The 15,451-nt window shown below is 53.4% G+C and overlaps 1 protein-coding gene across 2 annotated transcripts in view; it reads right to left on the reverse strand.

The window, feature by feature from the left end:
• Nucleotides 1–604: 604 nt before the first annotated feature.
• The window catches only part of ARHGAP19 (Rho GTPase activating protein 19), a 60,289-nt gene continuing 45,442 nt past the window's right edge, over nucleotides 605–15,451 (reverse strand). For both annotated transcript variants that reach the window (XM_038411556.2, XM_038411557.2), the window contains exons 3-12: nucleotides 13,991–14,071; nucleotides 13,389–13,598; nucleotides 12,777–13,003; nucleotides 12,143–12,229; nucleotides 11,043–11,108; nucleotides 10,006–10,194; nucleotides 9,689–9,787; nucleotides 6,822–6,914; nucleotides 5,700–5,774; nucleotides 605–4,839 (exon numbers count right to left, since the gene is read on the reverse strand). In XM_038411556.2, the coding sequence (XP_038267484.2) occupies nucleotides 4,783–4,839; nucleotides 5,700–5,774; nucleotides 6,822–6,914; nucleotides 9,689–9,787; nucleotides 10,006–10,194; nucleotides 11,043–11,108; nucleotides 12,143–12,229; nucleotides 12,777–13,003; nucleotides 13,389–13,598; nucleotides 13,991–14,071 (1,184 nt within the window). In that variant the 3' untranslated portion in view covers nucleotides 605–4,782. The remainder of the gene's footprint in view (nucleotides 4,840–5,699; nucleotides 5,775–6,821; nucleotides 6,915–9,688; nucleotides 9,788–10,005; nucleotides 10,195–11,042; nucleotides 11,109–12,142; nucleotides 12,230–12,776; nucleotides 13,004–13,388; nucleotides 13,599–13,990; nucleotides 14,072–15,451) is intronic.

The raw sequence follows: 15,451 nt of genomic DNA on the forward strand, positions 1-15,451 counted from the left end.
GCGTACACATTTTAAAAAAAAAAGTTTACATTTTAAAAAAAAGATTTAAATTAAAACCTCTGATTTTTATCCACCCAGATTAAAAGTGGTGGGGTGCTTACGGAGGCCAGCTGAAGGAACAGCACGTGTGGGGGACCCCTGCCGCTTGCAGGAAACCTTTAAAGACCCTGAATGGGTAGGAGCGTGGATTCACAGTGTCGCTAGCCTCTGTTTGCCAGAAGCTGGGAATGGGCGACAGGGGATGGATCACTTGAGGATTCCCTGTTCTGTTCATTCCCTGTGGGGCACCTGGCACTGGCCACTGCCGGAAGACAGGACACTGGGCTAGATGGACCTTTGGTCTCCCTCCCAGTATGGCCATTCTGATGTGCCTCCTCCCCTCCACCATCCTGCAGGATCACTACTGCCTGAGTCACCTCGCCATTCCTTGGAGTTGCCCATGCCCAGCTGCTTGACTTGTTGGTGCTGACGAGACCAGATGAAGGGACTGGCGTGGTAAACAACTATCCCCCCACCACCCATAGCAAACAAACCCACCCCCAAATCCTCATCGAACAGCAGAAGATGACCGAGAATCATGAAGCCGAGAATAAGCCACTGAGTGTAGAGCACTGACAAGCCTTTAATATGAGAACTCCCCGTTAAGACTGACAATCATACATTGCACATATAAATAAGGACAAAGATTAAAAACGACACTGAATGCCCGGGCTCCAGGGCCAGGGTCGCTAGGGCCACTTCAACAGCAGTGCCACTCATAGCAGATGGGGCACCGGGCACAGCCCAGGCGAGGGGTGCTCCGTAGCTACTACAGCCCCTGTGCCCATAAGTGACGAGTTGGCACCCAGTGGTTTCTTGCAGCTCCTGTGGGCTCTGCAGCTGGGCTGGCAATGTCCAGAGACACCCCATGAGTCCCCTCTACCCACAGAGTGCACAGGATGGAGGGTGCTGCCAGCTGGGGTGTGATCCCTTGTGTCCTGCACTGAAATCCGCATGGACAAAGTCCCGGCAGAACAGACGGTATTTCCGTGGAATCCAGAAACCCCGCAATAGGGACAGCAAGAAACCCAGTTAACAGCCAGGCCAGGCTGGGAATTGTCAGGAGCCTGAACATTGCCCCTCCTTCCCTGGGGAGCTAGGAGATGGGCAATGCCCCTGCGCAAGGACTGAGGCTAGGAGCAGAGGCTGGTCTTGCTGAGCTGGAGGGAAGCACTAACTGGGCACCTGGCCTGTCCCTCACTGGGTAGAGGGGAGTGGCCAACGACCTGTACCGGAGTAGCACCAGACTCCAGTGAAGGGGCTGCCCCCTGCACCAGGACCACGCTGGCTATTCAGTCGGTCTCTGGCACTGTGGAGTGTTTGAATGGGTCGGTGCAGTCCCAGAGTCACCATTCAGGGCAGGTGCACACACATATCTCTCCTCAGAGGCCCTAGCACGCCATCAGGTTTTCCAGCATCACTGCTACTCTGGTTCTCTGGGGGGAGCTGCACCTGCCAGCAGCACCTCCTAGTGCTCGCTCCAGCTCCCCACGCACACAATGCTGCTTGCTTGGTGCAATAACTGTTTGCTCAACTGCTGCCGTTTCTGCTGCTAGGCTGAGTTATCCATCTGCCCAACAGTGTATCTGATACAGGCTATTTACAAAAGGGTTCCTGGCGGGGGTCTGTATGGGGTCCATTTACCCCGGCATTGTCTCGCAGCAATACGAGCCTGGGTCTATGTGCTGGTGGACACTGCACTGAACACACAAGCCATGTCCTTACTCCCTGGCCCAGGCTGCCTCTCTGGACTCTCCCCGGCCAAGAAACACCTTTCTGAGATTGAACTGTTCCAAATAACGTCACGGGACAGGACATGCAACAGCCTCCGACTAGTGATGGCAGGGACAGAGGCAGCCAATGGCAGGGCTGGGGCAAGCCTGGACCCCCAGAGCAATGTCAAGCAGCCCCAGCTAGCTGAGGCAGAGAGAAGCAGGCTGGAACAGGACCAGGACAGGGCTCCAGACTCTCCAGCCTGGCTCCAGACCTGGTGGAACTGAGTGAGGCCAATCGGGATCCCAAAGGGTTACCTGGCAAGTGCCCAAACTGTCAGGAGCCCCAAGGCCATACTTCAGCTGTTTCAGGGAGGAGCAGGCCATGGAGTCCCAGAACATGAAGGATCCAATGGAGGATCAATCTGAGACCCACAGTATTCAAGAAGCACCTTGTTGATTAGAAATGAGGGCAGGCATGGGTCTCATCCTTCCTCTGGGACCCACAAGCCCCCTCACTTCGGCACTACATCCAACTGCAGCCAGAGGGTGGGGGGTTTGTGAGCCATGCAGAATGCAGGGCTGATATTGTTCAGCAGGGAAGGATAGAGACACACCTCTCCTAGCTAGAAAACAAGGCTCAGCACAAAGATACAGCATGTCCTTGAGCCAGGTAAGGAAATGCTGCTCTACACTGTATGCCAGACAGAGCCCTGTGCATGGCACCGCTTCGGGGGCATTTGAAGGGGAGCTAAAAACCCACTTTTCCTCGTAGCTGTCTGTGAATGTGAAGCAATTTGGAACCTTTATGAAGAAAGTGACTCACGGCTCCATTAAAGGGAGGGGATTGGAGTGGGGGGAGTTATTTTAAACTAACACACAAATCCAGTACCTCCAATTGACTCTCTGTTGGTGGCATTTAGGGATCGAAAGGGGAGACTGGGAGTCTGGCCATACCCACCTCTGCCACTGTGTGGGGTGTCCTGGGCAAGTCACATGCCTGCTGTGTGGCAGCATGAGGAACAGAACCCTAGCTCAGTCCCCCCCTGCCCACTGGCCAGGCTGCTTCTCTGACACTGGACGAACAGGGCAGAACTCGGGGTCAGGGACCTGCATGCACAGCTCTGCCCCTTGCCTAGAGCTCGGCTCACCTCACTACTCGGTCTCTGTTCACACCTGATGTCACCAACCCTCAGACATGGAGAATCTGCCCCATGGAGCTCTACCCTGCTGGCCCCTGCAGATTAGGAGACAGTTGTAATTGGATTTCAGTGATTACTTGCTCCATCTAGGAGGGCTCAGAAGGGTTTAGCTGGCTCCCTTACTGATTAACCCTTTACTTCACAGTGGTGATCTTGTGTATCTTCATACACCACAGTGCTCCACACAGACCTGTGGCTGAGGTATTGGCTTAGCAGAGTACTTCAGCTTAATAAACCAGACAGCTGCCAGTGACCAGCTGCAACGGGTTATTCTGGGTCTAGGTGATTTCATCCCATTTCTGCAGACTGAGCCAAGATCCAGTCTTCTCCCACACCTCAGGTGACAGCTTGCTAACTGATTGTTCAGGCAGTCTGAAATCCCTGCCGATCTTAAAGGTGTATGTGATCAGCATATTGATTACAATACACAGCCCGCAGGCCAGTCTTTGTCTCCCACTGACAGAGGGAGGTACGTATCCAGGGGCACTGGGCCTGGCAAACCTATCTCCAGCCATCACTTGGAAAGCTACCGCTAGCTTCCAGCACCCACCAAGCAACACCCTCACCCCTGCACAGCTCCCACGAGGACTCTGCCTGGTTCCCGTGGACACCTGCTTCTGAATGATGGGAGGTCACATCACCATGTTAGCTCCAGACAACCTGTCTGCCTCGCCCCACACCCCCTTTCCCATTCAAGAGATTCTGCCTGGCTCAGCACCCCCTAGATAGAGACTGTGAAAAGCCATTAGCTACCCCCTACTTGTCCTCCAGACACCTCGACCACGGAAACAACTGGGAGGTGATGAGCATGTGCTGCAGCAATGCTGAATGCATCAGGCAGACAGCAGCTGATTAGAAAGGAGACAGACCTTCCAGTCTTGGCAATCAGCGGGATGGGAGAGGAAGCAGGGTACAGGGAGGTGACAGCTACATGGAAACACAATCCACTCCAGACGCAGTGAAACCTGCCTTCCAGCACCTCCCGGCAGGAGACACAGCCCTTGCGTAAACAAGCACTTTAAAGTATCCTCAAGGTTCCCTCTATAATTATGTCTGACCTTTAGTTAAAGACCACACAGTCTGTTCCCTGGGCTGGTTTCACTGGGCGCTTTCTACAGACTACCCTTTAAGTAGCAGGGACTGTGGCTAAGGGACTTTGTTAACATCAAGATGATGAGAGTTTATTCTGGAATCTGCTTCTTTGCCATTTGACATTAAGATGTCACCCCCCAGTTCCCCTTATACCGTTGCCATTCCCTCCGGTCCCCGCAGCTGCCATGGAGCTGACATGGCCAAGCCAGACACGCAGCCTGTCAGGAATGCAGAAATGACCCCTGGGGTTGGGGGTTTGAGATGTGCAGCCATCCTCCGACCTCCATCGATACCCGCATGAAGAGACTACTGCACAAGAGCTAGTAAGACAGTTACTAGCTGCCTGGATGAGGCTGACCGCTCTGGTTGTTGATGGGAGGCAGGGCGTAAAAACAAGACAAACATGTTAAAAGCTCAGAGAGCGGGAACCCGGAGCACTGAACAAAACCAGTGAATACAAAGCTCCTGCCTTCTTCCAACGGGCTCTCCAGCCCTTCCTCAGACACACCCTGCAGGTGCTTGGTTAGATAGTGGTTTGCCCATATTAACATAGAGAAGTCAGTGTCCTCCCTGTTCTTGCAGCAGGCCCAGTTGCAAGCCAAGCACTGGTGAGCTGGATTAGAGGGATCGCCGGAGGCTGCGGCACTAAGTCCTCTCACAGCTTGAGATGCAGCAGGCATAAGTCACAGCTTACACGTCCAGACTTCTGCTGCACACAAGGGCTGGTGCCTGGCTGCTCAGATGGACGACTCCTTGGTGGAAGGCACAAGGGCCTGCAGATGTTTACGGGAGTCCTGGGCCAGGGGAATTACAGCCGTTAATACGCCCGAAAGGCTGAATATAACTGACTGTGAAGGGCTCATGTTTCTCACCCCGCAAGCCGAGGTCTCGGGGCAGCCCTAGTGGTGGGCAAGCGGAAGACCCTGGGTCTCACAGCTATTCAGCGTCTCCTTCAAGCTGGCACAAGGTATGAACAATCCCTACAGGGTCAGTAACTGGTTACCCTCCTTTCTCCTCCTCTAGCACCCGCCAAGCCAGCGCCCATCTCCTAGCAGACCTCAGCTCTACCATCACCATGCTGCTGCTGTGTGTCACTCCGTCCCTCCCTCTTAGACCAGCTGCCAGCCCAGCAAGTTTCAGACAGTACGTGTTTTCTGACAGCACTGTCCTGGGAAGTGCCTGGCTGGGGCTGACATTCAGCACTGGGAACTCCCTTCCCAGGGGGCTTTTAACCGTGCTCTAAAGCAGGCCACGGCTTTAACCAGCACATTCCAAAGTGCCACACCTCTGCTCGCCAGCAGCCTGACAGCTGCACCTAGTCAATGTTTTCATCCTATCCACTCATTCTGGGTACGGAAGCCCAGCGTGACACTCCCGCCCTGACTTCCAAAGGGGCCAAGCACACACAGCAGACTGCAGCAACCCCCGTCTTTAATACAGCACTGTAGCTCCCAATACGCAATGATCCAGGCCATTTAAACCGAAATGGAGCATTGCATGCTGGGATCTGTCATCCTGCAGACCCCATATTCAAGATGAAGGCAGGCACAGACCGCAATTTAGAATGCAATGGGCTGCAGGGGTTTACACGTACTGGAGTGGTGGTGGAGATCTACATGTGTGTATGGTACCTTGTGTATGCAGAATTTCTCACCTCTTTCCTGCCCTCAGACAATTTCAGCCTTGCTCGGGTCCCTTGACTTGCTGGTGATTCAGGAGGTCTCTGTAACTGGACACGGTTTAAATGGTGAGACAGAGGGAGCAGAGATATGCTGGGGGATAAACTGACACTCTAAGATCTTCCTTGCAAGCAGACCATGCTAAGTAGATGGTGTTACCCACACCCCACAAAGGACAATGATCTCCTGTGCAGGGAGTAGACTGCCTTTGCCTTAAACTGCTGGTTAGTCTAGATTAACCCACCAAACAGACCTGGGCCTGGCACTGAAGGAGTGAGAGGAAAGATGCAGGGCTGGCCTGGAGGTAAATATGAAAATAATCTGAATTCAAATTGGAACAGTGCAGAAAAGGGCTCCTAGGATGATCAGGGGAATGGAGAGCGAGCTTCTAAGAGGAAACTGGAAGACCGTGGCTTATTCAGCCTAGTACAGTGCAGGCTGAGAGGGGATCTGTAAATACTCTGGGGGTAAACAGCTGCTGCAGCTAAAGGACACTGCTGGCACCAGAACAAAGGGAGCTAAGGCTGGAAATGAGAAGGTGGTTTCTAACCCTCACAGGGAAGCAATCTGAAGCAGCCTCCCAGTAGAAGCAGTGGAGCAAACAACCTGGAGCTTGATAAGTCAACGATGGGGACAATCTGACAGGACTTCCCTGAGATACCAGGGAATGGACTCCATGGCCAGGAGGTCCTGTGCTCCTAACATGAATCTTCAGCTCAGTCCCTCAGAGAGCGCCATGGCAAAGATCCAGGGAAAGTAGAAGAAGCAGCTTTAGGAGGAGTGTGAGAGCGAGGCTGATATAATGATACGGAGGGCAGAGAAGCCAAGAAAGAACTTCCACAGCACAACTGGAGCCAGAGGAGCTCCACCCAGGTGAGACCTAGCACTGAAATCCAGGGGCTGTCTCCATCCCAAGCCTTGGGTTGCACAAAGGGCTGTCCCCAGAATGGCATCTTCTGGCCTCATGTCCGACTGTGGACAGATCATCCACAGGCCCAGACTCCAGCAGAGGGCAGCCAACAAGCCCCTGTTGAAGCAAAGTCCCATGTACCACCTCCCCTCCAGGCAGCACACGCAGCTCCAGGCCCAGCTCTTACCAGATGGAGGCTCTCTTTGCTGGCTCGCTCGGATTCCGGTGTGGAGTCCCTGCTTTTCCTTTCCAAGATCAGCGGGTTCCCCAGCATCCTCCGCTGAGTTAGAAAGAAGAGAGGGTTGTTGGTAAGTGCTGTGAGAGGCCTTAAGCAGGGATTCTGGGTTCAAATCACAGCCTCACATGGCCAGCAGCTGGATGTTGGAAAAAGAAGCAAAAGACTCCCCGCAAACAGGACTAACTTGAAATCCGACCTAACAAGGTTTGCTCAAAGGAAGGTGTGGCCGGGCACCTCCTCCCAGCACTTCCCCCTCTGGGGGCGGTGGAGCCTGGGGTAAAGCAGCCACACTCCGGACAATGTTTCTCTTCCCCTGCTGGGTTTACTTATCAGGATTTTGGAGGTACGGCTCGCTTCGGGGCAGGCCCTAGGAACGCTCCTCCACCAAACAAAGGGAAACCAATTTACAAACACAAACCTTTCCCTGCCCCCTCGCTGGGGGGGGAGGGGGTGTTGTCTTGTTGTAGGCCCTGGGGTGTCAGTCCTTCCCCTAAACAGGCATTCAGCCCTCCTCTCCCTCTCTCACCAGAGGAGGGGTTTGTAAAGGTCTCCAGCAGCCCTTAATTGGATTCAGGTGTCCTGAACTGACCTGAGGTAACCGCTTCTCAGCTGGTAGGAAAAAGCGTCTTTTATCATTCTCGTACCACTCTCTTGCAGCCGTCAGACTGACTTTGTTACAGAAGGATGCAAGACACTCACTTCACTTTGCATGGGCACAAACACTGGGCCTGAGACCAGAATGGGCCCGTTTAGCCTGATATCCTGTCTCCAACGCATCATCAAGGATCTACAACCTATCCTGAAGGACAAACCATCACTCTCACAGATCTTGGGAGACAGACCAATCCTTGCTTACAGACAGCCCCCCAATCTGAAGCAAATACTCACCAGCAACCACACACCACACAACAGAACCACTAACCCAGGAACCTATCCTTGCAACAAAGCCCGTTGCCAACTCTGTCCACATATCTATTCAGGGGACACCATCATAGGGCCTAATCACATCAGCCACACTATCAGAGGCTCGTTCACCTGCGCATCTACCAATGTGATATATGCCATCATGTGCCAGCAATGCCCCTCTGCCATGTACATTGGCCAAACTGGACAGTCTCTACGTAAAAGAATGAATGGACACAAATCAGACGTCAAGAATTATAACATTCAAAAACCAGTTGGAGAACACTTCAATCTCTCTGGTCACTCGATCACAGACCTAAGAGTGGCTATACTTCAACAAAAAAGCTTCAAAAACAGACTCCAACGAGAGACTGCTGAATTGGAATTAATTTGCATACTGGATACAATCAACTTAGGCTTGAATAAAGACTGGGAGTAGATGGGTCATTACACAAAGTAAAACCATTTCCCCATGTTTATTTCCCCCCCACTGTTCCTCAGTACTTGTCAATTGCTGGAAATGGCCCACTTTGATTATCACTACAAAAGGTTCCCCCCCACCCCCGTCTCCTGCTGGTAAAAGCTCACCTTAAGCGATCACCTGGTTACAGTGTGTATGGTAACACCCATTGTTTCATGTTCTCTGTGTATATAAATCTCCCCACTGTATTTTCCACTGCATGCATCCGATGAAGTGAGCTGTAGCTCACGAAAGCTTATGCTTAAATAAATTTGTTAGTCTCTAAGGTGCCACAAGTCCTCCTTTTCTTTTTGCGGATACAGACTAACACGGCTGCTACTCTGAAACCTGTCTCTGACAGTGGCTGACACAAGCTGTCCACAGGAAGGTGTGAAACACCCTGAGGGAACTGGGCAGTTACCCACCATGGGAAGTTTCTTTCCCCAGCTGTCAAGTGGTGGCCGCCTCATGCCATGGTGCAGGATGTTTCTATCCTCACACCGACATTATCGTTCCCCTTTCTCACGAACCTGCAGACATGCTGATTATCAGGAGAAGCCGCTAATCCCATATCTTACTAGCTCTGACAGCCGGAGCACTGAGTTCCCCAACTGGTTATGCATGGTGTAGAAAGATCTTAGCAGTTTTACTTTTAAATTAAAGCTTAGGAAAAACTTCTTAACTATAAGAGCAGTAGACCAATGGAACAGACGCCTAGGGAGGTCGTAGAAGCTACTTGGCTGGAGTTTTCCAAAGGAGGCTGGAGCCATCTCTCTGGGATGGGTTAGACACCACAAATCCTGAATCTCAGCCAGGGGTTAGACTAGCTCAATGTTTCTCAACGACCAGTCTGTGGACCGGCACCAGTCCCGGAGATCTCCCTGACACAGGTTAGGAAGGCAGCAAGCCGGTCCCTGGTATCAAGAGGGTTGAGAAACACTGGATTAGATGACCCCATGATTTCCATATGCTGTTTCCCAACATCGTTGCTCTCCCGTTATGTAGGGTAGACAGAGCACAGTCTGTTCTTTCTGCACCATTCAGTATTTCGTATACCTCTCCTGGCCCCTCTCTCCAGTAATCCACCCCAGGCTTTTCAGTCCCTCCAGAGCTTGTCGCCTGTTCCTGGGCCCCTTCTAGGCTGTTCTGGAGCCGGGGTAACCCGTATGCACACACGTATGCCCCGGGGCTGATGTAGAGGATTGGAATAGTCTCCATTTTGTTTTCTATCCCTTTCCTCAGACACCTCAACACTTGGTTTACTATTCCGACCACTGCACCTGAGCAGGGGGCGTCACTAAGCCGGACCATCCCAACATGCTGCAAAGAGCCAGGCCTGAGAGAAGATTTGGGAGCTGCCCCGAAGCATAGAAGATGGCAGCAGGCAGGGCCAGAGATGGACTTCAGCCAGAGACCCGCAACAGACAGCGCTCTGATGGGGAGCTGCAGTTACCTTAATGAGGCCGCTAAAGGAGCGGGAGCGGGTGCGCCTCTGTACCGGGGGTGTCAGTGCATCGGGCCCAGGAGTGAGAGTGCCGGGATGCTTATGAAACTAGAGAGAACACGCAGAGCAGCATGTTAGGTGTAAACCAACAATGACGCTATCTTCCAGTCACCCCACCCAGCTACCCAGCTCAGCTCTAGGGCACAGCACCCCAACCCCCCGGTCTGCTCAGGATCTGTGGGTGGCTTTGTGGGTGAGCCCTGCCTCTGGGAGCATGCAGCCAGTGGTGTACTCCCTCGGACCAGCCCCTGGCCATTGAACACTACCTGCCGGATGAGCTTTTTCTTCTTAGCAGAGTCTGGCATGCTGTGGACGTGGTGGAAGAGCTCCTTCAGAGCCTCCTCCGTGCGCTGGTGCGTCTCCTCCCGGTGGCAAGGATCCAGCCTGCTCCGCTTCTGAGACTTCAGGGGCTGGAGTTCCTTGGACCCAGCAGATGTCAGCAAATCCAGGTCGTCCTGGGAAAGTTCCCATGTCATGTTCCCACATCATGTTCCCTTGTCACTCCCTGCCCTAGTGCCAGCCTGCTGCGCTCCACAGGGTGGGCACACCCGCGATCCCAGAAATCAACACGACTCGTTACAAAACCCAAACCAGCCATTGCGTCTGAGGGCCCGCAGGAACAGCTGTGCCAATTCCCATGCAAGACTTGGTCACACCCCATTCCCATCGCTGTGCAGCAGTCCACTAACAAACCCATCAGAGCTGTGCCCAGCACGGGGCGGCAGTGAGAAGGTGACTTCCACTGGCTCTTCCTGTCCCCTGGACACCAGCTCCCCCAGGCCAAGAAGGACTTGGTGCAGCTCTCCCTTCAGCGCATCATTCCAGTTCCTTCAGCTAGATGGGGAAGGGCTGGTTTGCTGGAGAGCAAGGGGAGAAATTCTCTTTCCCCATCTAGTGGAGAGTCTGATCCCCCTTCTGCAGCAGCTTGTACTGCCCCTGGACCAAGAATGGCCTGACCCCAGTGGTTAATGTGAATTGCTCAGGTTGGTTTGAACATGGCTGCCCAGCGAAGAAGTATCTAGTCACTACACATACTGCGCCTGGGGACAGATAATAGGCCTGGTGTTAGATCTGAGGGCTGCCATGGTGTCCATGCTCCAGCTCCTCCCTCCTGCAAAGGTCCTGATTTCCCCAGTGCCATCACCCGGGTGATCCTGAGCCATGGTCCCATGGCAGCTTTCCCAGGGTCCTGCTAACTCCGAATCCCCCTCCACTCTCTGGGCAGAGTGTTCTTGGGAGTGACACGCTTTCCTCCCAGCACCTGCTCCTTCCCCGTGGGCAGCCACTCATCTGCTGTCCTCACCTTTGAAGCGTGCATCCTGGACCCCAGGTAGTGCAGCCTGGCACATTCTCGAACGTATGCTGGAGCCTGGACAGGGAGGGAAGGTAGGCAATGAGCACAGGCGAAAGCTGGCATTTACCCTTGGCCCTGGACCACACTGCATACCCCACCGGCCCTTCCGCACTCACAGGAGCCAGTGGCTTCACTAACGCTTTTCTCTGTCGAATGCAGTAACAGTGATTGTGGTACAATGCGCTTCTGCTGAGACACAAAACCAACCCCAATGGAACAGAGACAGTACGGTCAGCCCAACATACCCTGAAAAGGGTCTCCAGTGCTTTTTCCACATGCAAACAACTGACCCAGAGAGGAAGAAATGCTCACCTAGAGATGGTGTGGCCTTGCAGAGAGAAAAGGGGCATGCTGAGAACTGCTTTCCTGAGAATGGCAGCCCCAGGCCCTGGAGACCCTAGCATGACTTAGGAGTGTGCTGAATGGCCAAGACACAGCCTACCCTGCAAATGAATTCGGTCCTCCCTGAGAGGACCTGGACCGGTGCAGAGAGTCCCTTACAATGTCCCACCAACCCACCCTGCACCTGGAGCATGCAGAGCTGGGCCTCTCCTCTGGTCACAGCCTACCAGCTCAGACCCAGCCCTGGGAGAGGCTTCGCCATGTGCATGAATATCTATGAGACCGAGGACATCCCACCTGGATACAAATTCAGCTCCTACCAGCACTCACCATGGGAGAGCCCCAGGAGATGTTCTCCCTTAAATAGGGACCCTAAGATCCCCAAAAAAGGCCCTTATGAACGTCCCCTATGAAACAAACATGCTTCGGAGCCTGCCAAAGCCAGTGCCTGAATTGGCCTGCAGAGGGTGTTGTTACTCTGCCCTGTGCTTTCAACCAGCCAAAGGAGGAAGCACCAAGTTCAGGCATCGCAGACCTGTGCACGTCGCTTGTGCTGGCTCACTAGCTTGGCACTTCTCGGTTACCCCTCTCAGGAGAGCACAGGCAGTGTCACCAGCCAGCCACAGCACCCTGAGCGCCCCTCCAGGAAGGGTGTGTGGAAGCGTCAGGGAGAGCAGGGATCCGAGGCCCCCGTGGGGCGCACTGACCTTGAAGAGTTTCTGCGAGTGTTTGATCATGAAGGCCACGCCGTCATTCAGCTTTGTGATATTCTCCTGCAGGTCGTTTGCTGTCACCTGGCGAGGGGACAAAGCCCAAGCACAAGCATTAGAAGAGAAGGAGGCTGAGTGTGCTGGCCGACTTTCCGGGAAGTTCCTGTCCCTCTGCTCAGGCCTCCATTGTACTGGACACAGATCCAAAGCCTGCGCCATGAGGACAGCCCAAGGTCTCAGGCACCTGCACTGCAGAGCAGAAGTTTAGCAGCAGGCTCAGGTGGCCCTGCAGAGAAAGGGCTGTGGTGCATCACTCACAAGGCAATTCTTAGGAACAGTAGGAGTTTGGTGACTTTTCAGATGTATTGAAAAAGAGAAAGCAATATACACGGCTGTCAGTCCTATGGCAGGCAGCAGCCATGGCACCAGCGTCTCCCAACACAGCTCTGCCAAGGCCCCTGAATCTTGACTGTCAGCCCAGCCCAGTCTCCACTCCTGTGTCCCCCACATAGCCTGGCCAGCACCCTCCAGTCCTGGCCCACAGCCCCATCTATTGTTGTAATCCAGAGCCCCTCCTAGCTCCGCTGCTCTGCCCTGCAGTATAATCCGGCTGCTGCTAAGTGTTGCTTACATTTCTGGGCCACAGGATGTGGGGTGCAAACATGAGAGCCAGGTTGTGGGCAGACATCTTGTTCTTGTCCTGTTTCTTGGCTGTCTGGTAGAGCAGGTCCAGCAGCAGCTTAAGCAGGTTGCGATTGGGCAGGGGGAGGATCAGGAAGAGCAGCTGCAGGGCTTCGATCTGCCGCTCCTTATCCGGTGTGCTGGTCTTGTTCCCCTTGTCATCAAACTGCATCAGGCCTGCAAGCCAGGGCGAAGGAGCTGAAGCCACTTGGAGCCCCTCAGGTCTCCGTAACTAGGAAGCTAGGTCAATACTGACCAGTTACCGCCTCCAACCCCCACCAACCCTCTCCCCACATACATTGTACTTCTCCAGACATGCTTACCCTGAGTCTATCACCCCCAGGAACCCTCCACATGCTGTTTAACTCCTGCCCCTGGGACTGAAAAGTACACAGGAAAAACACCCTCGGGGTCATTCGCCTTTTGGGTCCCTCCCTGTCACAAGACCCAGTTCCCGAAAGAAACGAACATTCCAGTGTGACCCATTGACATAAACTGCCCTCGAGGAGGCTTGCTCAGCTCCCATTCCTCGTGTCTATCACTGCCCCCGTTGCCTACTCACCTGCAATTTTGAGGTGCGCTTGGAAGTGCTTGTGTGTCAGCAGGGGCTCTGGTAATTCACCCAGGAACATCTTCAGCAGAGAGGCCACATCGTTGGAGTGAAACTCCCCCGATTCCAGGTCAATATCAGACCCACTATTCAGGGCATCCTTCAGGGCCTGCTGCCTGACACTGTTCCCTGGCACTCGAAACAAGCCCTCCATTCGCAGATCTGCTTGGCAGGGAGTGGGAAAGAGGTCACTCACCGGGAGGAGGGGGCTCCCGACCTTTGACACAAGGAGCCCTCTCCCAATTTCCCTTCTAGCCACCTGTACGGGATCCCATACAGAAAACCTTACTCAGCGGGCTATATACAGCCCCAAGGCCCCAGGATGTACCCTACAGCTCTGGCAGAAGGAATACTTGCAAAATCAGAGAGGGGAGAGATAGGCTAGGAGCTGCTACAGGTCACTCTGGGTCACAGCACCAGCACAGCACATAATCCAAGCAAAACGCTCAAGTTTGGAGTGCAGTGTTCTGCCCTGTGCCACAAAGCAACCCCAGATCCCCAGCAGGATGCAACCTGGGAATGGCAAGCTGGCAAGAGAGCTGAGAGTCACTTACGCTTGTGCAGGTATTCGATGAGCTGCGAGACTTGGGCGATGCCCTCCTCGGTCAGCGGGGAGCCAAACACAACCCCTTTATCTGGGGAACAAAGCAATCCAGTCAGCACACGTGGGACAGGAGCAACTCTGGATGGCCCCTCTGGGCGCAGGAGCCACAGAGCTTAGCAGACATTTGCCTACTGTGAGACCAGGATTTCCAGCAGGGGGTTCTGTTGCTGGGAAACTAGTGGCCAAGAGAGTTGGGTCAGAGGAGAACCCTACTGTTTTGACATCACAAGCACCCCCAAATACTTTTACCTTGCAATGGCTGTGTTCCAAGGGGCTTTCATCAATTTGCTGTTTATATCAATGCAACTGCAGATTCTCACCAATGTTCTAAATAAAACATATTACTGAATCCCTGTAAGGAAAGCCATGTCAGACCAGGGACACTTCAACCTTACAGGATGTGTTAGCTACAGATCAGACCCATGGGGAGCAGGCTCCCTTCTGGAGCAGAAAAGTTAAACAAAACATAGCTTTCCCCTCCAATTCTGAGCTTCCACGCGGAGCTTTAATGCAGGTAAGCAGGGGACTAGAGAAGGCCAAACTGTGGCTTGTTCAACTCGACACTGTCAGCTCAATAACCCTTTGGGACTCAGTTACAGTATAGCAGTCCCCAAACGCAGCACAGATCGGACCAAAACATTTTCACCATGCCCCCAGGCTGTGCCCCAGTGCTAAAGCCCAAGGCTGTAACAGGCTGGGGGCACGGTTAAAGCACAGACACTTCTGATGGTGTTGAGGGACTCTCATTTTGTAAGCAACTCCCCAGGGTGGCTGATTTGACAGTGCAGAAGAGAATGTTGCTGGGTGCCTGGGGAAAGTGAGGCTGGTGCACATGCAGGGGGCAGCCGTGAGAGGTGCGGGCCAGAAGAACAAATACCGAAGGTGAGGGCAGCTGTGGCCTGCCTGGAGATCTCCCATTGCTGGCATTCTATAAACTCCATTTCAGTGCCAAAATAAAATTAATCCTTGCCTCCTGCCCCAGCTGCCCTCCTGCATGTGTAAACAGAAGTGAAAAGTGCCAAAAGGCAGACAAGGAAATCACCAGGAGAAATGGGGAGCTCGGAGGTAGGTCCATATGGAGGGGTGGCATCTCCACAATGAACACAGTGAGTTTCTCATCTCACTCACTTGGGGTTTGCTTATGTCACTTGGGGGCACCAGCCAAAATGCAGGTGCAAGATGCCAGCCTGAGTACCCAAGCCTCCGCTCAGTACTCAGGCTCACAAATACCAGAGCAAAACGATGCACACAGGCTGAACAGGGAGACGCCTGGATGGAAGGAAAGTGTTAGATGAGAAGCATATTCAAGTGAAACACTCTTGCTTAACCAAGACAGAAAACTGTTCCTATCTGAAGAGAGACTTTCCAGTGTAGGACAGTGTCAACAACAGACAGGACAGAAATCTGCCTA

Source organism: Dermochelys coriacea, chromosome 7 (genome assembly GCF_009764565.3).
Source record: "Dermochelys coriacea isolate rDerCor1 chromosome 7, rDerCor1.pri.v4, whole genome shotgun sequence".
Lineage (NCBI taxonomy): Eukaryota > Metazoa > Chordata > Testudines > Dermochelyidae > Dermochelys > Dermochelys coriacea.